The sequence below is a fragment of the Lygodium microphyllum genome, chromosome 27 (assembly GCF_053477565.2).
Source record: "Lygodium microphyllum isolate KBCC chromosome 27, Lygodium_microphyllum_v1.1.10, whole genome shotgun sequence".
In the NCBI taxonomy this organism is placed as follows: Eukaryota; Viridiplantae; Streptophyta; class Polypodiopsida; order Schizaeales; family Lygodiaceae; genus Lygodium; species Lygodium microphyllum.
The window spans coordinates 124,349,849-124,373,872 of record NC_141161.1 but is presented as its reverse complement, the minus strand read 5'-3'; the positions used below and the strand labels follow the sequence as shown (position 1 = coordinate 124,373,872).

General features: G+C 41.5%; 1 protein-coding gene across 1 annotated transcript in view; it reads left to right on the top strand.

Annotated features, from left to right (window-relative positions):
- The window catches only part of MEE12 (maternal effect embryo arrest 12), a 34,908-nt gene extending 16,557 nt beyond the window's left edge, over positions 1-18,351 (top strand). The window contains exon 4 of the mRNA XM_087668781.1: positions 17,377-18,351. Coding sequence (XP_087524907.1) covers positions 17,377-17,904 — 528 coding nt within the window. The 3' untranslated portion in view covers positions 17,905-18,351. The remainder of the gene's footprint in view (positions 1-17,376) is intronic.
- Positions 18,352-24,024: the final 5,673 nt, after the last annotated feature.

Here is a 24,024-nt window from a genome sequence, read left to right as displayed (position 1 = left end):
TTACTGTGTAGATTTCCCATAGTTATTGCTGCCTAATTTAGACATGACAATGCAGGTATCTTTTGAGCTTTGGCTCTGCTGTATCAACTTTTATTCTCATAGCATGATTCAGTGCATCATCACTGTGTTCTTGTGTTTCTGAGTCTCTCTTCTCTCTTAGTGTTTGGCATACACATTGTGTTACTCTGTGCAAACCCTACTGTCTCTTTGCACTGTTGCTTATTTTGACATGGTATCATAGCATACTTGTTATTTTTGACACTTGGACGGCCTTATCTAGGTTGGGCGATACCTTTGCTGGTTGGATGACTTGTTTACAGGTGGACATGATTATTTCTCTATTGTGTTTCAGATTGGCTGGTCTTTTTTGACGAGGGCAACTTCTTGGTGTTGGGTGGCCTCTTTGTTAGGCCTTACATAGGGAAGATCTGTGTGTATTGCAGGCATTGCACTTTCGGGCACTCCTGGCATGATACCAACCCTTGAATAGGCTATGTCTATAGGTTGTAGACTTGTATTCTTGTGCGTCTACTGCTGCCCCCTCTTTGCTCAGCATCAAGTCGTCTCTCTCACCTCGGATACTCCCTGTCTATTGTGTTGCTGATATATCTTTTGTTGAATTGTAGGTTGATGGACCTTGTACAGGTGGAGCACATCCCAGTAGCAGCATCGTCTTTGTTTTCTTGCAGGAACTTTATTGAAGCACATCTATGGCCAATGTTTATGCTATGGGGGATTGTGTGGTTGGGGATGCTTCAGATTGACTACCGTTCTATCACTCTTTCCCGTTATGTTCTTTCGGGGCTTTTAGTCCTTGATTCGCATTGATGGCATCTCGAGTAGGGGCTAGGCGTACCCTCTCTTCCCACATTCGACAACTTGGAATGGACGAACTACCTTCTATGGTTGTGTTGCATGGAGTGTCTCCTCGATGACTATGACCTTTGGGATTTTGTTGTTGTCATTATATTCTGACCTACCATGGATCCTCATGTTGGTATGACTACGGATTCGGTAGTTTTATGGTATCAGTTGAATGCCAGAGCTCGCTCTTCTCTCTTTTTGAGTTGTACAGATTCTATGCTCATGCATATTAGACATATCCACACTGTCACAGAGGTTTGGAGGAGATTGGCATCTCTCTTCTTGATCCAGATATTTGGGCATTGATTATCTCTTGAGTTGAAGCTGGACAACTTTCTGTTGTAGATTCCTCTATGATGAGGGATCACATCCAAAGGATGGAGGAGCTTTGGGATGAGCTTGCATTCCTTGGTACGGATATTTCTTCGGAGGATCTAGCTATGCTACTTTTCTCACATCTTTCGTCACTAACATATGATGTGTTCTACACTAGTATTCTCACTTCTTATAGTTGGGAGACTCACACTTGGGAGGAGCTAGTACCATTGGTGCTCGAATAGGATGCGCATCACCAATATATGATGTGTTCTACACCAGCATTCTCAGTTCTTGTAGCCCGGAGAGACTCGCTTGGGAGGAGCTAGTCCCATTGGTGCTCCAGCAAAATGTACGTCATAGTGAGATAGATTCTTGCAGAGATCGTGCACATGGCTGTACTTATGTGGCTTTATCTTGAAGTATAGGACAAACCAAAAAAAAGAAAGGAAAGAAAAAGAAGTTGGAGTAATCTTTCGACTCGAATATAGATTTTGTGGGGAAGTGTAGAGAATATCCCATGTATCCTCATTGTGGGAAGACCTCGCACCACGAGGAGAAGTGCTAGAGGAAATACCCTTAACTTCGTCTGGAAGTGAATGTTGAATCTACATCAGAGCCTTCGTCCACCTCTACTTCGTCACATGCTATTACCACCAAGTCAGAGTTTCTACACTTTTATTAGGTGGAGGAGCCTTTTTCAATTGTCTCATCTTCTAAGTAGCCTTGGCTCATTGATAGTGGTGCATCAAGTCCTACGACTCCATGAGGCGATTTGTTGTAGGATCTCCGTCCATCATGAGGGTAGTGTCATTGTTGGTGACATTTCTTTGGTGCCTATTAGTGGTGTTGGCACCTTGCCTCTATTGTATGATCGTCCATCGAGCTTCTTGGACTTGGACTTCCATCTTCTCTCAGTTCATGGCCTTTCTAGACTCTGGATGCGCATTGTCTTCACTGAGTCGTCTGTCTTTGTTGAGGATTCTTCTACAAGAGCCACTTTTGAGACAAGTTGGTAGGAGAGGGGGACTATCTATGCTCCGTTTCCCTTCCATTATATAGGGCCTTTGAGGCGGCTTTCTCTTGTTGCATTCGTTTCCACTTGTGCACTATTTATCCCACACGTGAGCTCCCATCCCCCATCATCCTCTGGTGGTTCCCTCGTATCTCCGATCCCTTTTAGAGGGGGACAATATTGGTGATGCGGCTATGGATTTCTTGGCCCCTTGTGTTTCAATGGGGGCTTCCTAGGACCGCGAGGAGTTTCTTTAGGGTTTCCAGTCTACTTTGGGCCATTCCTTTATGTGGCGACCTCTTTTATTTGTCATCAAGCCACCATCCCCTGTTGCTTGACCATTGGCCCTTGTTGTTTCTATGCAGCTTATGGCGCCTTTGATAGTTCCTCACTATCAACTTGTGGTTGGGTTAGAGACTTGGCTCACCCATTTTCTACCAGAGTTTTCAAGAGCGATCTGTTCGAGGCCTCTTCGTTTCTATTGGCTTTTGGTGTCCTTCCATTGGACCATATTTTTATATGGAGAGGGAGTCTTGCTCCTTGGCTGGTTTTCTTCATCAGCAGATTTCATCGGCATTGGTACTCTTCTTGGCACCCTTGGATCCGTATCTCCTTTGGTCTTTTGCTACATCCAGGATCTAAGAGGGGGTGTTAGCAGTCAAGTGTGTCGTGTGGTCATCTCCTGCTTGTGAGCTTTGACATTGTATTTGTCTATCATTTTATGTGTTTTAGACACTTTAGATGGAGGGCACATTAGGGCATCTCTTTTTAGGCAAATTTGGCCATTTTTTAGGGTTTTGACCATGTTTAGGGTTTGGCCACTTTTTGCCTATATATATGCGGCCTGCCCTTCCACACTCACTATCCATCATTGATCCTTCGTGATCAATCAACTCTCTCATCCCCTTGCTACTGCCTAGTGTCCACATTGACTAGTGTCCACATTGACACGTAGAGCTGCGTATTGGGGCTAATTGTCGCAACCTTGTACCTTCAGCCATTGCAGTCACACGGTTTGTTTTCTCTCCTGTGTTCTCTCTTTGTCTCCTCCTCTCCGTGTTTACTTTCCTCTTTTGGTTGCGCACTCTCACAGTTTCAATGCCCCATAAGCAAACTCCTTACTTTTGGTTAGTTCCCTCTCTTTAAACAGAGTGTTCTAGATCACTTGTATCCCTTGTCAGCTCTTACCCAGTCTTCATTCTCATGTGGCAACTAGCCCATTGCTTGATACTGAACGCTCTTCTCCAATTGCTACCACGGATGTACTTCAATTGCCTTTCCATCTGTGTGGTGGACTGCATTTGTTTGCAGCTAGTTGTGGCCTGTTTTCAGCCTGCTGCTGTGGTTATCCTCAACTGTTGCTAGCCCTACGGGAGGCTTCTATTGGATGTGTTTTGCCTCAGCTTGTTGACATTATTGTTATTTGTGTCAGCATGATCTGATTTGTGTGTTTTATTGTCTACAACAGGTGCCTGATTGTTCGTCACACATTGTATCTGTCAGGCTGTGTTTTGCACTGGATCAGGCTCCATTTCTGTTGCCTTGCTCTTGGTGGATCATCTTTCTTATTCACACCTCTACAGGCTGCATTTTTGCTGCATGTCCACTTCTGCACTAGATACAACTCTAACTTGTGGTTATTGTACTCCGGATCCGTCTTTGGTGGATGGTACACTTTGACACCTCCCTTAGAGGCTTAGCACGGACCTTGCTCCCACGAGAGCCATCTATTGTTGGACATCTTTGCACTTTGGGCATTTTATACACATTCCTTCATTTATTCGTTCATTGTCCAATACTTTTTATTCATTTAGTTATCTCGATTCATGTGTTTTGTGTTTATGTTAGTGTTTGAGTTGTTGTACATACTGTGTTTTCTTTTTGCAAACCCTAGTATTGTTACACATAGTATCAGAGCAGAGTTGATGCTTGTTTAAAGATTTATTTGAGGCTATTGTGGAGTGCTTGGTTTGTTCTTGACTTCATTGTACTTATGTAGTGACTCACAAAGGCTTAAATTGCTCCATTTTGGGATTCATTTATGTTCTCTTAGGTCATGTGTTCAATGGAGGCCTTGTTAATACAATATGATATCTTGATTTGGAGTTCAAGGTTTTATGATCTTCATCTACTAATCTTTCTTTTAGGGATCATTTTCCTTGAAGCCTTGTTCTTCTTCCTCTCATATTCCTTCCAAGATGCATTTGAGTTGAAGCACTCTACTAATGAGACTAGTTACCTCTTAGTTGAGGAAAGATTATCCACTCAGGACACAATTGAAAGTCCAAAGTCTTTATACTCAAGCCCAGTGGCAGGTTTTGTGAGAGTGCAACACAAAGAGGAAAGTAAACACGGAGAGGAGGAGACAAAGAGATGCAAGAGAGAGAAGGAACAAAGCGTTTACGAAAAAAAGAAGAAGAAGAAGGAACAAAGCGATTGAAATGGTTGAAGGTACAAGGTTGCAACAGTTAGCCCCAACATGTAGCTCTACTCGTCAGTGTGGGCGTGAGATGGTAGCAGGGGGATGAGAGAATGAGGAGGGTTGGCTGATCACAAAGGATCATGATCGATAATGGATAATGAAAGTGGAAGGGCAGGCCGCCTATATATAGGCAAAAGAGGGAAAACCCTAAATGTGATCAAACTGCTAAAAAATAGCCAAAAGTACACAAAAAGAAGTGCACTAATTTTTCCTCCATCTAAAGTGTTGAAAACACATAAAATGACAAAGACAATGTTAGAGCTCCTAGTGTCCTTGTTTGACTCCGACTAAGGCCCATAGGTAGGAGATATGACCACATGACACACGATTGCTATCATCTCCTCTCTGATCTTGGATGTGGCGGAAGGCCAAAGGAGATGTGGATCCAAGGATGGGAGGAAGAGTGCAAATGTCAATGTAGTTCATCAATAAAGAAAGCTAGCCAAGAAGCAAAATCTCCTCGTTAGATAAAAATTGTATCAAACAGAAAGCCACCAAAGGGCAAAAGAGACAGAGAGGCCTTGAACGGATCGCTCCAAAAAACTCCAATCAAGGATGGGTGAGCCAAGTCTCTAACCCAACTAAGAGACGATAGCGAGGAACTAATCGAAGGCACCATAAGTTGCATAGAAACAAGAGGGACCAAGGACCAAGCAGTAAGGAATGGTGGTTCGATGACAAAGAAAAGGGGTAGCTGCATAAAAGAAAGGCTCAAAGTAGAGTAGAAACCTTGAAGCAACTCTTCACGATCCTGGGAAGCTCCCTTTGAAACATAAAGAACTAGAACTCCATAGCCACATCATCGATATCGTCCCTCTTTGAAAGGGATGGGAGATACAAGGAAACCATCAGAGGAGATGGTGGGGGATGGGGTGAAACACGTGGAATAGATAGTGCACAATCAGGAACGGGCACCGTAATAGAAAACTACTCAGAGGGCCTTGCACAATGGAAGTAATGGAGCATAGATAGCCCCATCTCCTACCAACTTGTCACAAAAGTGGCTCTTATAGGAGAATCCTCAACAAAGACGACTGGCTTGGTGAAGACAACACGTGTCTCGGGTCTAAGAAGGCCATGAACTAAGAGACGAGGGAAGCCCAAGTTAGGAAGATGTAGGGCCTAAAAAATGGAGCTCATGGACAGCCAGACAATAGAGGCAAGGTGCCAACACCACTAATAGGTATCGAAGAAATGTCACTAGTGCTGATGATACCCTCTGATAGATGGAGAACCTTTAACAAATCACCTCAAGGAGTCATAGGACTCCATGCACCACTGTCAAAGAGCCAAGTTTGCTCAAAAGACAAGACCGGCAAAGAAGGCTCCTCCACTTGACAAATGTTTAGAAACATAGACTCAATGGTAATGGTAGGTGACGAAGTAGAGGTAGATAAAGGCTTCGATGTAGATATTGTTAGAAGTGGTGCAACAATGGAAGCATAGGCGAGTGCTGAAATAAACTGTTGAAAAGACAGAAGAGAAAGGAAGCAAAATAACAAAAGAACATTGCAAAGGAAGAGAACTCAGAGATATGCTCGGGAAATTGAATCCATATACCAAACACAAGAATGACACATACAATAGTGAGTCACTGGCTCTGTGGACAACGACATTGGGTCCTCTCTCCAATAGGAAGACCATCTGAAGAATGATGATGATGATTGAATGAGAGGAGGAACCATTGAATAAATAGACTTAAAATATGCCAAATATGGCATCTGGTTGGCTAGCAATGAATGTCTAAATAATCACTAAAATGACCACTATAAAATGCCTAAATTACCCAATAATATCAGGCATAGCCCAGACTCACACATGAGCTGACTAGATTGCTAACACCCTCTCTCAGATCATGGGTGATTTGACACAATACAATGATACAATGATACAATGATAATCATGTACAACAAAGAACCACTAGAGTAGAACCATGGATATCCAAGTAGTGGGTGATCAAGTCACCACCAAGGTGCCTCGGAGAGACCTTGAGGTCAATGTCGATTGTACCAACTCTTGAAAATAGAGAAGAGTCATAATAGATCTCAGTGTCTGTCAACAATGTTGTGTAGTAGCATACGAGACTATCCTATCAAAAATGCCTCTGAACATATGTGACCATGGATTCCCCGCCTTTGGCCAAGACCGCCAAAGTGTGCGGGCATGTGAGGTCAAGACTAGAAGCAAATCCCGCTCGCTGTCAAGGAAACAACTCATCATGAACCTAGATATCAATCCTAGCTCCAGGATTTGAACATGCCAGACTTTGGTCGATGCATCAAGAATGTCCCTCTTGAGAACTTGTGCACTGGTATAGATGAGGCGCGGCTGCCCCTTCTCACCACCCTCTCACACTCCCTCTGGCATCAAAGAGTTGTGAGGGATGGCCACATCACTTGGACTAGAAAGCAACAAAGGTAGGGGCAATCAAGCTCTTCCCGCTGTCTGAAGAAGTGGATTTCTTTTGTGCTGCAAACTTCATCTTGGTTGGAGAATCGAAGTTGGAGTCTGAGAAAGAGGATGACATGTCAAAGGAGTCCGCATGCCTCTTCCTTTGCTTCTTCTTGAGGTTGCTAACTCCTTGCAGTCCTTCCGCAAGTGACTCTTCTTACCATAGTGATAACATTGGGCCGTCGACTTCTTCTTCATGTCACCTCTCTTTGAAGTTTTAAAGGCCTCATTGGAACCGCCATAATGAGATGAGAGCTTCCCTTGCAAACACAAAGATGTCTCATGCTCAAGTAGCATCGAGGACGTGTGTAAAGCTCATAGTTATAGAGGATGTTTGCGCCCTCAAAGCATTCGCCACTCTATCAAACTTCGAAGGGAGCTTGTAGAGTACCGTACCCACTAGATGTGCCTTTTGAAAGGGCAGACTGCATGTGTCGAAGGTGGTTGTGTACGTATGTAACACAAAGTAAAAGTGGCTGAATGGTGTCCTTGGACTTGAGCTTCATTTGCTGAAGTTGTCCATAAAGGGTCATATTATGCATAGGGGAAGGTGCCTCATACAACATCTGAAGCTTCGATGAGATCTCTGGGGATATCTTACAGGAGGTAACTGTCCAAAGAACTTCTTTAGAAACACAAACAATCATTCAGCTACGGTTAACGGCAGAAAACCAAAAGCGCAGGTTGGTGGAGTATGAAATGCAGCAAAGTGACGATTGCAGGCTGAAAACGGAGGTTGCTGGTTTGAAAAACGTAGGTGTGATCAGTAGGGGGAAGAAATACTTGTAATCAGCAAAAAATTTGCAATAGGAACTGAGATCCCGCAATTTGATACCATGTTAGAAGTGGTGTAGCAATGGAAGCATAGACAAGTGCTGAAATAAACTGCTGAACACAAGACAAGAGAGAAAGGAAACAAAAGAACAAAAGAACATTGCAAAGGAAGAGAACTTAAAGATATGCTCCGGAAATGGAATCCATATACCAAACACGAGAATGATACATACAATAGTGAGTCACTGGCTCCTCTCTTCAACAGGAAGACCACCTGAAGAATGATGATGATTGAATAAGAGGAGGAGCCATTGAATAAATAGGTCCAAAATATGCCAAACATGTTAGCTGGTCGGCCAGCAATAAATGCCTAAATAATCACTAATACTACAAAATGCCTAAATTACCTAGTAATATCAGGCATAGCCCAAGCTGCAACTGGTCTATGACTCACATAAAGCTGTAGTTCCTTCAATTAACACCTGGACTTTACATACACACACATAAACAGAGACCTCTCTCCCTCGCTCAGCACCAGATTGGCCCCGAAGACTGGCGCCCCTCTCGGTATTTTTTTATCAATTAAAAGATAGTAAATTATAAAAATGGTAATGTTCCAAAATACATAACCTGTGAACAGTTGGTTTTCATCTCTTCTAAGTGAATCCCAGCTGCATAGGAACAATACAGCATATCCAGATCAACATCCCTTACTGTCCAGCATATGCAGAATTCACTATTCTTTCTGTCCAGCACACTGTTCTTACTGTTCAGCATGTATCATGTGCAGAGCTCATTGTTCTTATTCAGCATGTGCAGAGTAAACATAGAATTCTACCTTCGATGGAATCAATCCATCATGCAAAGCATTTCTTTTGAGAATAGAGAGAGAGGTGATCAGAGGGAGCAAGCTCTACCTCCGTGCTTGAGTCAGAGACGTAGAAGTACTCTCCATGACTAGTTTTCTTGCAGCAATCTGCCCTCAGCTCCTCCAAACTTCATTCTCCCATCTGTTCCTTATGCCTATTACGTTTTTTTTAATGCTCTCTCTCTCTCTTTTGGGAATTTGTGCCACATGGCATACATGTAACAATTTTCCTGTTTAAACCTTCTGGTCTAAAATTCTCCAAGATGGGTGCAAAATTTGACCTCGGCACAGACCAAAGAATTAATCCTCGTGTAAAAATGAAGACAATGACACGAACAGATTCTGGGGTCCAAAAATAGTGACTCCCTAAATTTTAGGGATGGTGACCCTTGCATTTCTCAAGTTGTTCTGAGCAACTTTTATCATTGCGACCACATCAAAAAGTGTAATGTGGGTCAGTTACAGTGACTTTTATTCCATGATCATTCCTACATGCGCATCTTTTATCTTGGCCAGGCTTATTGTCCTACACCATCTCCAGCGGCTAAGCACACAGTCCCAAACCACTGGCATTCTATTCTTCAGTGCCCATTCAATATGGAAATGGTCCTAAGGCTCAGACAAACCATTTGTCTAATTTGTCCCAATGGCTACTTCTTCTGGCCATGCAATGATCCCACTTATTCCAAGAGAACTCTGGGGGTAAAAAGCAATAGCAACAAAAGAAAAGAAAAATAAAACATTTATATAAGTAAATAAAAAAAGCAATTGTAAAAAGTATCACCACTTGGTGACACAAGCTCACACATGAGCTTACTAGACTGCTAATAGATTCACCCTTCGTTCTTGGACAAAGGTGAGGGTATATCCTCCAACACTTGTTCTCCGGGTGTGAGGTCTTCCCACAATGAGGACATGTGGGATATTCTCTACAATTCTCTACAAAAGCTGTTTAAGAGTCGAAAGATGACTTCGACTTCTTTCTCTTCTCTTTTTTCTACTTGGCTTATCCTATACTTGTAGATAAAGCTGCATAAGTACAACTATGTGTACGAGCTCCACAAGAAACTATCTCATTGTGATGCACATCTTGCTTAAGCATGAATGGGACTAGTTCCTTCAAAGTGAGAGTCTCTCGGCCATGAGAAGTGAAAAGATTAGTGTAGAGCATATTATATGTCGGTGATGGAAGATATGAGAGAAGTGTCACAACTAGGTCCTTCGAAGAAATGTTCGTACCGAGGAATGAAAGCTGATCCCAAATATCCTTCATCTTATGGATGTGATCCCTCATTGCAGGGAATCTGCAATAGAAGGCTGTTGCAGCTTCAACTTGAGATAATTGATGCCCAAATGTCTGGATCTAGAAGAGGGATGCCAATCTTCTCCAAATCTTTGCAGCGGTGTGGAGATGTTGAACATGCATGAGCACAAAATCTGTACAACTCAAAAGGAGAGAAGAGCGGACTCTGGCATTCAACCGTTCTCATAAAGCTACTAAATCCATGGTCACACCATCATGAAGATCCAAGATAGGTTGGGATATAGGGGTTGTAACAAAATCCCAAAGGTTACAATTGTCGAGGAGACACTCCATGCATCACGACTATAGAGGGTAGTTTGTTCCATCCAAGCTTGTTGAATACGGAGAGAGAGGTTAGGACTGACACCTGCTAAGGAGATTGTCATGAGGACATATATTTTTGAAACCTCACTTAACATGTGGATTAATTTTTAACCACATGGTTAAGTAAATGTTACATATGTGAGGTGTAACTAGGGTTAGAGTAAATTTACGAGCCTAGGACTCCAGGAAATCACAGATGTTAAAGAAAAAAGTCATTGTAAGTCATGCCGCACTGGTACTTGGTGATATTTGGTGCTAGTTGTTGGCCTAGGCCATTCATTTGGCCATAAGTATCAGTTGGTGAGACTAGAGAAGTGACGTTTAATGGTACATAAGGCCAATCTGATGGTCAAAGATGATGCAGACACTCGGGAATGGAAGTTGCCTAGCTAATTTAATTATTGGCGAGTTAGATTATTTTTCAAGGCATTGAAATAATTATTAGATTAACTTTCAGTATTCAAAGGCTGAAAATTAATATTTAATTATGGATAATGTTGGAAAAACCATTTGGAAAGATTGTCACTTGTCAAAAATGCCAATGCAATACTGAAAAACGTCTTTAGAGGCTTGAGAGGCATTTGAGTGGATTCAACTTGCAAGAGAGAGAGAGGAGATGCTATTGGTCTGATTTGCAGCCATTGGAGGATCTTCTGAGGCAGCCAGGGGCAAGGAGAAGACCAATCAATAGCAAGTGACAGTATCTACAGGCTGTTGAGACAAGGCAGCAGTAGTAAATGACTGATTTTCTTCAGTTCTTTGCATCTACAAGCTATTGGGACAGTGCAACAACAGTAAGTGACAAATTTTCTTTAGTTCTTCGTGAAGAAAGTTTGAATCTTCTCTCTCCTTAGCATTCTCTCTCATCTCTGAGTCTTTCTATAGCCTTGCTCCAAAGATTACAGCATTGAGATCACCAGAGGCTGAGAAATTTTAGATTTCTTTGCCGTTAACCCTAATTTGCAGTAGAAATTAGGGTTTACCAGCGACCTCAAGAAGTGTGCAAGAAATTGGAAGCTCCAAGACTTGGATTCAACAGGGCTGAAGCTGTTTTTAGTCAAATTCAAGTGGAGAGACTAGGGGCGTTAGTTTTCAGGCCAACAAGGTGTCCAATGTCCAAGATTATATGTTAAAGTGTGCATTTCAGTTTTGTGAATTTGTTGATTATTTACCACCCTATCTGAGGAGGAAGGTTGGTATCAGAGATGCTAGGAATGCCAATTGGGGACTAGAAGCCCGAAAGAATATAATGGGAAACAATAATTAGTTGGTGGGCTTGAATGATCCCGAACCACATGATCCCCCATCCTTCAATAAAATACCTACAAGAAAACAAAAGAAGATGTTGCCACTGGAATAAAGGCAACCAATAGGAAGTGTCCTCGGGATAATTGGGGTCAGGCGGGTCACGATACAAAAGAAGACTAACTAGGGCAAGGTAGACAAGGAATATCTGATGCAATGGGAACACACAATGCCGGGTAGAGAGAGGGAGCAGTAAATGCAGAGGAAAACATGTCTTCAATGTGTAAACACAGCCAATCCAGGGGCTAGTCCAGGACCAGGGGGACCCGAAAAGCGAGTCCCTGCAGTAAATGCAAATCTGCCCTTATGTTGGCCTGCAATGGAAGCCATCGAGACGAAATATGATGTCACCCAAGTCAAAAGAACCTGACCAGTGTGAAGCATAGCAAAACTGCCCCACTTTTTCAGCTAAGAAGATGCTGCATAGGCTTGAAATAGGCCACCTAGGTCTGTAACATGCCGTTCAAGTCCAAATAATGGTTGTCTAGCACAAAAAACAAGCCACCCAACTGATATGCAACCTCTCCTGATCAAAACGCAGCACAACAAGGGTCTGTTTACATTGCTGAATCGAAATGCAGGTAGGAGAAGACCAAGTCCTGCAATAAATGTGCTGCCCAGGTATGAGGTGAACTGCTAGCTATCAAATGCAGATCTCGCTGCAGTGTAGATGCTTGAAAACAAGCTGCCCAGGCTATTGGGGCTTGGAATGCCGCCCAGGACAGAGGAGATGCCTAATTGCAAAATGCAGATGTTGACACATGTTTGTCTACTTGAGAATGAGCAGCATGCACCCGGAACGGGCCGTTTGCACTTGAAATGAACCGGCCAGCTGGTAGGAGCTGCGTCTTGCCTGAAGCACGTGCTAGACACTTGGGCTGCTTGCACAATGCAGATTTGCAGACTAGAGAATAGTCCGCCTAGCAAGGTATGAGGCAAAACACAGATTGTTGCCACCAAAACTGGCAAGGAAGATGACTAGAACTACGAATAGGGTGCTCCTCTTCAAGATCTCTGGCTCCCATGGGTGGCTTTGATACCATGGGAGAGTGAGTAACGGAAAGAGGAAAGCGAACATGGAGAGGAGGAGACAAAGAGAATGCAAGAGAGAGAAGGAACAATGTGAGGGGCAATGGCTGAGGGGACAAGGCTGCAGCGGTCAGTCCCAACACGTAGCTCTACGTGTCAGTGTGGGTGCTAGATGGTAGAACGGGATGAGAGAATGAGGAGGGTTGGCAGATCGCGAAGGATCATGATGGATAATGGATAATGAAAGTGAGAGAGCAGGCTGCCTATATATAGGCGAAAAAGAGGGAAAACCCTAAATGTTATCAAACTCCTTAAAAATAGCCAAAAGTGCACAAAAAAAAGCACTAAGGTGCCTTTCATCTAAAGTATTGAAAATACATAAAATGACAGACGAAGACAATGTGAGAGCTCCTAATATCCTTGTCTATCTTAGACTGAGGCACACAGGTAGGAGATGACCACACAAGACACATATGATTGCTAACAGGTTCTTGCAATCCATTTTTGTGTGATTTGTGAGAGTGTGGAAGAAGGAACATGAACATAGTGAGAAGGAAAGAAAGAGAGAGCAGGAATCAAAGGGAAGAAATTTGCATTGATTGAAAATGAATGCTGAATATAGAGGGAGGAATGATGAGTCCCTGCACACAGCCTGAGGCCTCGGTGAGGACACCAAATTAGGCTGGAAATGATGATGGCAGCGGCAGCAGCACTTGAGACAGAGGAGGATGCCAAAGTTGGAGGAGCAACTTGCAAAAGATGATGGCCAAAGTGAAGAGTGGCGAGTTAAAAATAGTTGAGGACCTCCAAATTTGACCGACTTGCAAAAAGGGTCCTAAATTTGGCAGACTGCTGCAAATAACTCGGGGGCTGCAATAAATGCAGTCCGATTGCATAGGAAAATCTGACAAATAATCAAGTGGGATCTTGGAGAGTGTGGAAGTAGGTAGGCATTGGCAAGAGGTGTAAATCAATTGACAAACATAAGAAAATGCCTTAAAATAGGAGAAATGCATACTAAAATGCTAGAGCATGTCTCCATTAGACTTTGACAAGCGGTCACAAACAAGAGATGACAGACTCACATGACTAAAGTTGGCAGGCTAACACTCCCTCTTAGATCTTGGGAGTGTCTTAAGACCCAACAATTTCATGTGATGAAGCATAGAAGCCTTGGGCAAAGGCTTCATGAAGAGATTTGCTGCATTGTCCTTAGTAGGACAGTAGGCCACCACTAACTCGGAATCCATGATCCGCTCTCCAACATAGTGGTATTGAACCTTGATGGACTTCATGCAAGCACAAAACACTGGGTTTAGCTACAGTTGAGGTGTAGATGTGCCACTTGCACAATAAATGCTGCCACTTGCACCTAGATGATGTCACCTACAACCAAAGATAGTTGCCTGGCAAGAATCGTTGACTAGAAGCAGCAAACTTTGTGTTTGTTAGTGCACCAAGGAAGGTTGCGTTTGCAGCAAACATAGGGTTTTATACTTGTGTTTTGGGGCAGGGTGGTCTCCTCATTAGATAGACTACACAATGTCCTCTCTTAAGCGATGATACCATCTGAGTGTGCAATGGAAGATGGAATACAAACATAGTGAGAAGGGAAGAGAGAGAGCAGGAATCAGAGGGAAGAAATCTACATTGACTGAAAATGCATGCTGAATACATAGGGAGGACTGATGAGCCCCTGCACGCAGCCCGAGGCATTAATGAGGGCACCAGATCAGGCTGGAAATGATGACAGCAGCGGCAGCAGCATTGGAGAGAGAGGAGGATGCCAAAATCGGAGGAGCAACTTGTGAAAGATGATGGCCAAAGTGAAGAGTGGCTAGCTATAAATAGTTGAGGACCACCAAATCTGACCGACTTGCAAAAAGGGCCCTAAATCTGGCCGACCTGCTGCAAATAACCCGGGGGCTGCTATAAATGCACTTTGATTGCATAGGAAAATCCGACAAATCATGGGGTGGCATCTTGGACAACTTCGAAGCGAGTAGGCATTGGCAAGAGGTGTAAATCGATTGACAAACATAGGAAAAGGGACTAAAACACAAGAAATGCATACTAAAATGCCAAAGCTCCCATGTCTCTGTCAGACTTAGATAGGAGCTCACAATCAAGAGATGATAGATTGACATGACTTTAATAGGCAGGCTAACATGACCTTGATCATGTCTATATTGCCCCTTCAGTTATGTAGGAATCAATTATAAATCACCCAAGAGATCCATATTAGTACTAGTGTGGATTTGAAGAAAACTCTTATGATTAGAAATGCTCCAGAATGTAATCCTATATCTTCTGTTTTATTTGAGTATGAGTTTAGTGTTTCACACTCACATTTCCTGCCTTTCCCTTCCATGTTAGGACCATTTTTGGATTTGTCTATTTTAATTTTAGGATCCTACTTGGGACCAACTATAGGGTATCTAGTCTTAACACAATGCACATGTTGTTTTTGAACCACATTTAGACTTTAGGCCATCATTATATACATGTGTAGCACTTTGCACCTTGGTGCTGTTTTGCTGGGAATGCTAGTTGCGCACTATGTACCTTTCACAAACTTGCAAGTGAGTTACACTATCCTTTAGTTTGGTTGTGGGGGGAATTCCCCTCCAATAGACCTCGTCCTACCCTCTTTGATTGGTTCCAAACTTGGCCCATGATATGGTGCTGATGCTTAGTCTCCTTCATTGAAGGGAAAAGGGAGTGATAATCAAAACACCACAAAGATTCCTCTAGCATTATTTGCGTAAGAAGAATAGGTTTTGTACTTTTTTACCAAAAACCCAATCATGTAGATGATAAGTCGCTTAAAGGCCCAACACTAATCCCAAAATCACCCTCAGCCCCTCTTGATGGTGTACGTATCCCCTTTTTTGAGTCTGCCTAGTACTTTCTTTTTAGTTAGACTTTTTAGAAAAGTCTTGATGTCTTTGGACCTTACTTATATGCTTTTATGGTTTATGAATTTTCTACTTGAAGTTTTCAATTACTATCAGTTTGAAGCTTTAATGTATGATGCATTTTTATTGTAAAAGTAAGTGTGTGTGATTTATATTTTCTTGTAAGATTAGGTCCATGTATGATTTAGGCCCAAGGGGTACCTGTATGTGTTTGTCGTATGGAAACATGTGGAAAAACCTACATCTTCCTGTGCATGCCTTGGCATTGAATGAGGATGCCCTTGTCCTATAGCAGCAGAGTGGTGCTCCTCTCACGAGCTTCCAGCCTGAGAAGAATTGTGACACGGTGGTGGTGGGGCTTGCTGGCCTCACCAATGTCTCATTGATGTGGATCTTGAGGGCGGTTTTCTACGTGTATTTATGGCTGAAACATCTATTTATGATGATCCAGCCTGCTCAGGAGACATGACAAGCCGAATCCACGACGTACAGGGGATGGACATTAGACTCACCTCCTAGTTGCAGAGCTAATCAGGCTCACTCCCAAGCCTAAGGCCAACAATGTATTGGGCCATGAACACACCTCAGCTGTGCCATGAACACACCTCCACAGCTGAGGTATCCATATCTCTAGCCCTCAATGCCCCAGTATACGGATGTGTTCGCTATTGAGCCTAAAGTCCAATGACTTTCAGGTCCATGATGGGAGGGTTCGATAGTGAGCAAGATATTACTTGTAGTCTGTGCCTACATGTGGGGACCCTTTCGATAGGATGGTTGAGGAAGGGGAATGTGCTTCTGCAGGGCTGTTCATGATAGGCAATAAAGTTGTGCTATTTCAACTTTTTTGTGATGAAGGTTCGAGTACAATTGTCATCGACTTAGGTGCTTTCTCTGAGGTGCATCCAGCACTGGATAGTGCATTCTATGCCATCGTTGTAACTTGTATGTGTTTTAATGTTACAAGATTTTGGTAGACTCACCGTTGCATGGGACATGTTGGTAGTTCCTAGGGGCTTGTATATAACCATCATTCTATGTTTTTATTGTTCTGATCACCTATGATCTGAGAGAGGGTGTTAGCAGTGTAGATTCCATGGGTGCTGGGCACCTTTATTAGGGTTTGGGCTTGGCACCACTTAGGGCAGCTAGGGCAGCATCTTTTGATCCTGGAGGGCTTCAATCATTGGCCAATCTGCCCGCTGTAGGGCACCTGTATGGTGGCTGATCTGTTTGTCTTGTGTGGTTCTCCATGCTCTCTATATTTTGCATTCCTCCACTCTCATATGTATCGGGTCTCATTACTTGGAGAGGGAGATTGGAGGTTCTACTGGTTGGATGCCTATGTCAGCTGCATGGACTGAAGGAGGGGAGTTTGATGCTTGAAGTCTTATTGAACAGCACATTACTTGTACAGTTTTACAGGAGGAAATGGTAGGCAAATCTTAATATGATTAACTAGTTATATACATCTTCCTTAAAAGTTCACAAGAAATTTAGAGATTGATGAATTGATTGTGTGTTATGTCAAATAGTTTATACCTATTCAGGTACTAATTCTGTGTGTTGGAGATTTAGCTATAGCCTTTGTATGATGTTGTCTGTCAACTGTTGCGTGAGGTGTCTAAAGCCATATTGTCGTAAATTTTCTGTCAACGGTCACGTGAGGTGTCTAAAGCTTCTAATGTTTTCTAAGAGATTTTTGCTATGGGCTATTTATTTTTGTAGGAGACATTTGTTGTGAAGGATGAGCCAAAGGCACCCCAAAGGTTGGATGCACCAGCTTTTTCTAGTCTCAGTGGAGGTAGCCACTTCAGTATGGCTCAGAAAGATCCGACCCTTGGTCCAAACAGTGAGGTTTCAAGTTTTCCAAAGAGTAGCAGATCTGCGGAAGCTGAAGAGAATGTGTCAATGGAAGTGGAAGATGCAGATAAAGGAAGCGCCTATGGAAAGTCCAGGAGCTTGGAGGAGATTGTCCAAGATATGGAGGAGTTGGGTTTCATGTATTTGCCACCTCGCAGATTTCCTGTTCCTCCCGGAAAATATCTCAGATATGTACGGAAGAAGTCCCAGGGCAAAAAAGTACAAAGGGTTTTACATGCTGACTACTTCATTCTGCTTTGTGCTTGTGCGAAGGTAATTGCAGTTGAGCCTGTTGCTTTGTATTGGGGTGTTCAACGAGTGGAAAACTGTCTCAAGCGTATTGAAGGGAAGGTAAAAGCTATAGTGCAGGCTGAAGCTGAAAAGCTTATGTAGGTTGTACTGTTTGAAAAAGGCAACACAGAATTCTTTTTTTTGTTGGGAAAAGCACGAAACCTCTTCTATGATCCATCGGGATTGCCTATGCTTACCTGTAAGAGTTCAAGTGTAAACAGGTCAGTGGTCAGTAGAGAGTCTCAGCGGTGGTTTCAGATGTGCCCAACAGTTTAACTTTTTTAGACATGTTGAACTTAATGGATCGCTAATGGAAACTTTATAATGAAGATTTGACTTGTACATTGACCTTGGTGGTGATGGGACACTAGTTTGAAGCAACCCCTTGATTATGGACCATTGGGGAATTGGGATATTCATGCGATTGTATTACATGTGAAAAAAGTCCCATTTTGTAAACTTAATATCTTAATGTAAGTAATGAAAGCCACAGTAAATGCCATTTTTTGTTCGTGAGACTTTGAGGCATCATCTTTTGATGTCCAAACCTAAATTTTGAAACATCAAGTATATCTTATTATCCATAGAGCATCAATGTCTTGTTATACTTCAAGTTCAGAGTTAAATAAGTTGCAAGCTTGGAGTTTTGGTGATTGGAATCAAAATGACTTGTCTTATGTTGGTGCCTTGTTACTCGTACAATGATACATAATTGAAAATCATGTTGGGATTTGGTTGGTGAATGATATGGGAAAAACTGTTTTTTGATGATTTTTTTCCCATGGACAAAACTTGTATGTAGACAATTGTGCTGCATCTATGAAGCTTCAGGATATTATGTCAATTAAAAGAATTTATTGCTTGTTAAGCATATTTGAGGAAAGTTTTTAGTGTTAAAGTGGGACAAAGATATTTTAAAGCCAATTATTGAGCTGAGTGGATTTTAAGTGTGTCGAATTGTATTGCTCGGTGACTACTTTCTCACTTCTCAAAGCTTGGACCTTCCATTCTTGCTATAGCTCTTTAATATTATTTCAGTGGCTTCAAGAAGGAACTGCCAATGCTTTAAGATTATATTTGATACAATTCTTTTGAGGAAAGAGGAAAGGGCTTGCTTAGATTGCCACGACATGAATGGGAAGATTGGTAATCTTACCATTTTTTTCTTATTAATATGGTCGATAGCACTCAAAGCTTTGATTTAGCTTTAACCACCTTTAATATCCTCGTTGCATGCATTTTTGGAAGTTGTGTACTGTCAGCATTGTAAGTCAATCATGCCCTTATTGCACAATCTATGATGCACACTAAAGTCGTGGAAGATGGCAATGATGTTGAATGAATACACCTCGAGCAAGCTCTTGTCAACTCCCTTTCTCATCATTGTATACTTCACCTCCATGTTACTTTTGTAACTTACCAATGTTTTCATTAGAAATGAGTTGTCTTGGAAGTTGTTGGGTTAGATATACAAGGTTGGGAGGATTGAAGTGTTAATGCAATTAAGACAATATGCTAAATATTTGTAAAAGCTTTCATCTTTGTATTATGCATCATGATTTGCTTGAGTGAACTCTCTTTGCAAGATCCCATGAAACGGGCTGAGCTTGTAGCATGTACTATATCAATGCTTTATTTTGAGTTGAGCTATATTGTTCATCTTAACAAATTCACGCTTTGTCATTAGCTTGCATCTACTATATGGAAGTAAACAAAGGTATCCACAAGTTATATCTTGTGAAAATGGATGCAGGTGCATATAGAAGTAGTGTATATGTGTGTACATTGTTTGTGTGTGCACCCAAAGTATGCATGAAGTCTTTAGTGATATACATGAATAAGTGTTCTCTAGTGATATATATGAATAAGTGTGCATGAGGTTTCTAGCATTAGAGTAGTGCTTGTTGAGATAGATAAATATACTAGACTAGATTAATGTGTATAAAGTAGCCTATGAGACCCAATAAAGACAATGTCATGATTCCAATACATGTATCACTTGGACAAAAGAAAGGAAAAATTGACAATACTAATGCTAAAATGTCGAAACCGATAAAAGCATGCCAAACTACTTACAATCATGATAAGAATAATAGGGACATGTATAATATACATCTCTCATGAGAGCACAAAGATACTGAGCACGAACATGACTTGCAAGTAGAAACTGACTCAAGTGCCTCCGCGAGGAGGGGCTATACTTGATGGTATGGAGTGCAACTGATATTAGATGGCAGTCCCATGTGACAACGGAACTTATGAGGGCTCTTTGTTGGCTTGTGTTGGCTCAACTACACCTATAGTAGCTCACAATCACTATGTTGCAAAGCTCAAACAGGGAAAGGTTGAGCTAGTATTGGTCCATCATTACCATCAAGTGTGAAAAAGAAGCCCCTTTGGTGAAGAGCCTATTGTAGCTATCTTCATGCTCTGGTATATTAGGTAGTGGCACATCCAATGATCCTTTGACTGTAGCTCCTAGTAAAGTTTGACATAGTAACTTTGAGGAGGAGTATCCTATGGTGATAGAACAAGGCTTGGCTCTCACAATGCCATCATTTTCAAAAGAGCCAATCTCAAAGAAACCCATTCTTGCCTCCTTGATACCTATGGAGATAGAGGGCATATAGTACTTGGTATTGCCTAATGTGCTGGAGTATTTTGAGATGGAGTAAGCCCTTTTTGAATCTCATTAGAGATTTGATGGATGACATCATCATTATGATTACATGGATGTGAATCTGGCAATGGCAAAGGTTGGAAGGTATGATGGCACCAATGTAGACATAGTGAATGCGATCATATTTATCCAAGAGGACATTGTTGCAGTTGAGGCAAATTATAACATTTTTAATGTCGATTTTGAAGCTTTGCAACAATGACCTCTTTGGACCAAGGCCCAAGTTTTCAACAAGGGAATTTCTTGATCTCTCTGCTCAAAAGGATGCATCATTAGTGCACGAGGAGCTAAAGGTATAAGATGAGTAGGAGAAAGCAACTTTTCCAAGTTTGATATATTCTATTGTGACAAAACTTGATCAAGGTGTGCATCGAGTTTGGAGGATGCCATTGATAAAGTTTTGCCAAACAATGTGACCTATATGGCCCTATTCCAAAGTCTAGTATCTAGGCCCACTTTCTTGAACTCTAAGTTAGTTAGTAATCATATTTTTATTTGGAAAATGTGATCCATTACATATTGTAACATTGATGAGTTTACACTGCGTCAAGGAGGATCAAGGTATGTGGATTGGTGCAAGGACTTTTCACTAAAGGAGTACATTAGCCACCTTATTGATGATGCCATCATCTTTCATAAGAAGTGCTCACCTAGAGGGGATGAGACAATAATGAAGATTTGAGTGTTGGCAAAGTTTGCACCATTTTGTACTGTGCCTAACATCTCAAGCATGGAGAAGGTGATTCTCGTGCAACGCAAGAAGCTTCTACACTTGTTTGATGAAGCAGGTGGTGGAGCACTCTAAACAGTTGCTACTTTGGGTGAGCATGGCAAGGTGTCCGACCCCATTCTCCTACATGAAGATTTGAGGGGAAAGCACATTGTATTTGAGTCAAAGAAACCATTGTTGTTTGCATGTGAAGGTCCCTTGTCTCCGCCATCAAAGAAATCAAAGAAACATTGAGTTTCATTGCTTAGGGTTTGCTTAAACATATTTTGCATCAGTCACTGTCAGTTGATCTTGTATCTTATTTGGTCAATACAAACTCTTGTTCTTTATTTGAATAATTTTAAAATTACTTTTAAAAATATGTGGTGCACATGCATATGATAATAATGTGACATACTTATATGTATTTACATGTGATAACACACAATACATTTTTTTGTAGTGATAGTGCAATGCAAGTCCATTATATATGTGCATTCTATATTTAGTTATCATGATTAGGAACCAATTAGGTATGTAACTTGCATTAGTAGGACAACGTGTGGTTACACCCAATGCAATTGTATGTAATTCCATAATATATAATACGTGTTCGTACAACATGTGGTTACATCAAATGTGATTATATGTATTTCATGTTAGTATGAAAACTTGTGGTGGATGCATGTGTTAAAGCACACTTGTTAATGGCCACACATGGCAATTAAATAAACTTGACAATTGAAAGTACCCAAAATAAAGGCAACAAGTATACAATACGGGAGACATAAATGTAAATATATATTTCGACATAAAACTTACTATACAAAGTAGTGACTGAGAGATTTTTCAACATGGTAACACATAACGAAACCTCATGTCTAAGTACCATGCGGTTGGGGTCTCTTGCCCTGATGATGAAGGCAAATAATGAAGTTCACATCCTTGTCATTCACAGTGACTTGTTTTGCATGGATGGCCAAACTGTGTGTCATTGAAGAGGTTGATAAGATACTCCTCTACCACCATTATCTGCAAGGCCTACATTAATGTAGCGATCCACTTCTGTGGTGTTGGACCATTTGTACTCGGTCCATGAACTTTCCTAGGCTTGTTTGCTCGCAAATCCTATAGGATCTCTTGAATAACCTTATGGAACAGTGCCTTGGGTATTAGAAGCTCATACCCATGTTGTGTTTGCCTAATTTCTCGTAGAGTTGTAGTAGATTGTCTCCATCTTCTCTTCTTCTACGGTGAGTATCGGAGGATGCTACACTTGCTATAGCTAATGCACCATGGGTTATAGTGCACACTATCTTGGGGTTATGGCAAGTGATTTGTTGGTGCACGCCATGCAAGCCCAATGAGAGAAGAATGGAGAAGAGGAGGAAGTTGAGGAGGAAGGACTCAAAGTGGTATATGGAAATGAGAAGAAGATTGAACTTGAAGCCCTTTGAAAACCTAAAACCAACTATAAATAGTATTGCACGCATGGTTCATAGTATTATAGTGAAGTCATCACCTTTATCAGAATGCAATGAAACTTAATGTGCACACTTGTTACGTGTCTAAGAGCACAGACAAAAAAAAAGTGCCAAAAAATGCCATGGCAGGAAAGTGGCCTTAGATGCTAGGGTTTCGAACCAAGGCCTTTCTAGGATTTCTTTGGAACCAATTTTTTTAAATATGCTCTTTGGCACTAATAGGTTTGCATGTTAAGTTTCATCACATTCTGATATGGTTAGGTATTTTTAGAACTATCCTATTCAAAATGATGGATGGATCGATAATCGAGGAATTAATGTTGCAACTACTTATCTATGTATGCTCTAATAAAAGGCCTCGAGAGGAGGAAAGTGTGCAACAAGACATTGCAATTTTGGATGTGGCTTTCATATAAATGTTGACAATAATAATAAATACTATAATTTTATAGATAAAGTACAATGCGAAGACACATTTAAATTGAGAGTGAAGATTGAAAACAAAAACTTTGTTCATATTTCTAAGCTAGTACAATAGTTTTTAGTCAAAGTCATGTGTCCTATGCACATGGAGGACACTTGTCCAAAAAGATAATATTACAAACAATATTCATTCCATTGGAATGAATACATCCTTCACTCCCTAGATATTCCTTACAAGTTGAAAGTCTTTGTGGATTATAGTAATGTGTTTATCATGTATTGCACAAGGTTGAGCATCAGTAATCGAGTCTACCAAAAAAGCCTCTACAACCCCTTGCAAAGCATGAACAAATTCTTTGGCAAAGCAATCGGGCCTATATTAACCTTGTGATAGAAACCACCTCCTGCTTTCTATTTGGTACATGTCTTGCACAATCTCATGAATAAGTTTTGAGAAACTAGTATTTAGAATGATGAGATCAAAAGATTATTGGTACTTCCTAATTTCTTTGAAAGCCATTGTACTTGGCCTCCACTTGCACTTCTTATGGGGATATTGAGGAGAAACCCTCTCAAGGTGGCTTGAGGAAGCTAGGTTAGGTTGAGAAGGGGATGGTCCATTGGCAAAGCTGTGAAGTATTGTTGTCAAAGATGGCATCTAAGCCAATAGATGCCCCATTGAGTTGAACACAATAGGAGGCTCTGAGAGGAAACTTCTTAGGCGCTACCTTTTTCCTAGCCATCTTTACTACATAGCAAGAGATTGGAAACTCAATGAATAACATAGAGAGTGGAACCCCAATATTCATTCAATTTGCTTCACTTCTCCTATTAGCCATTGTATTTTGTAGATAGATGATGTGTCATGATGACATCATGACAACTTTTTGCAATTGCTTGCTTGGTTATGGACACATGCTTTCGCT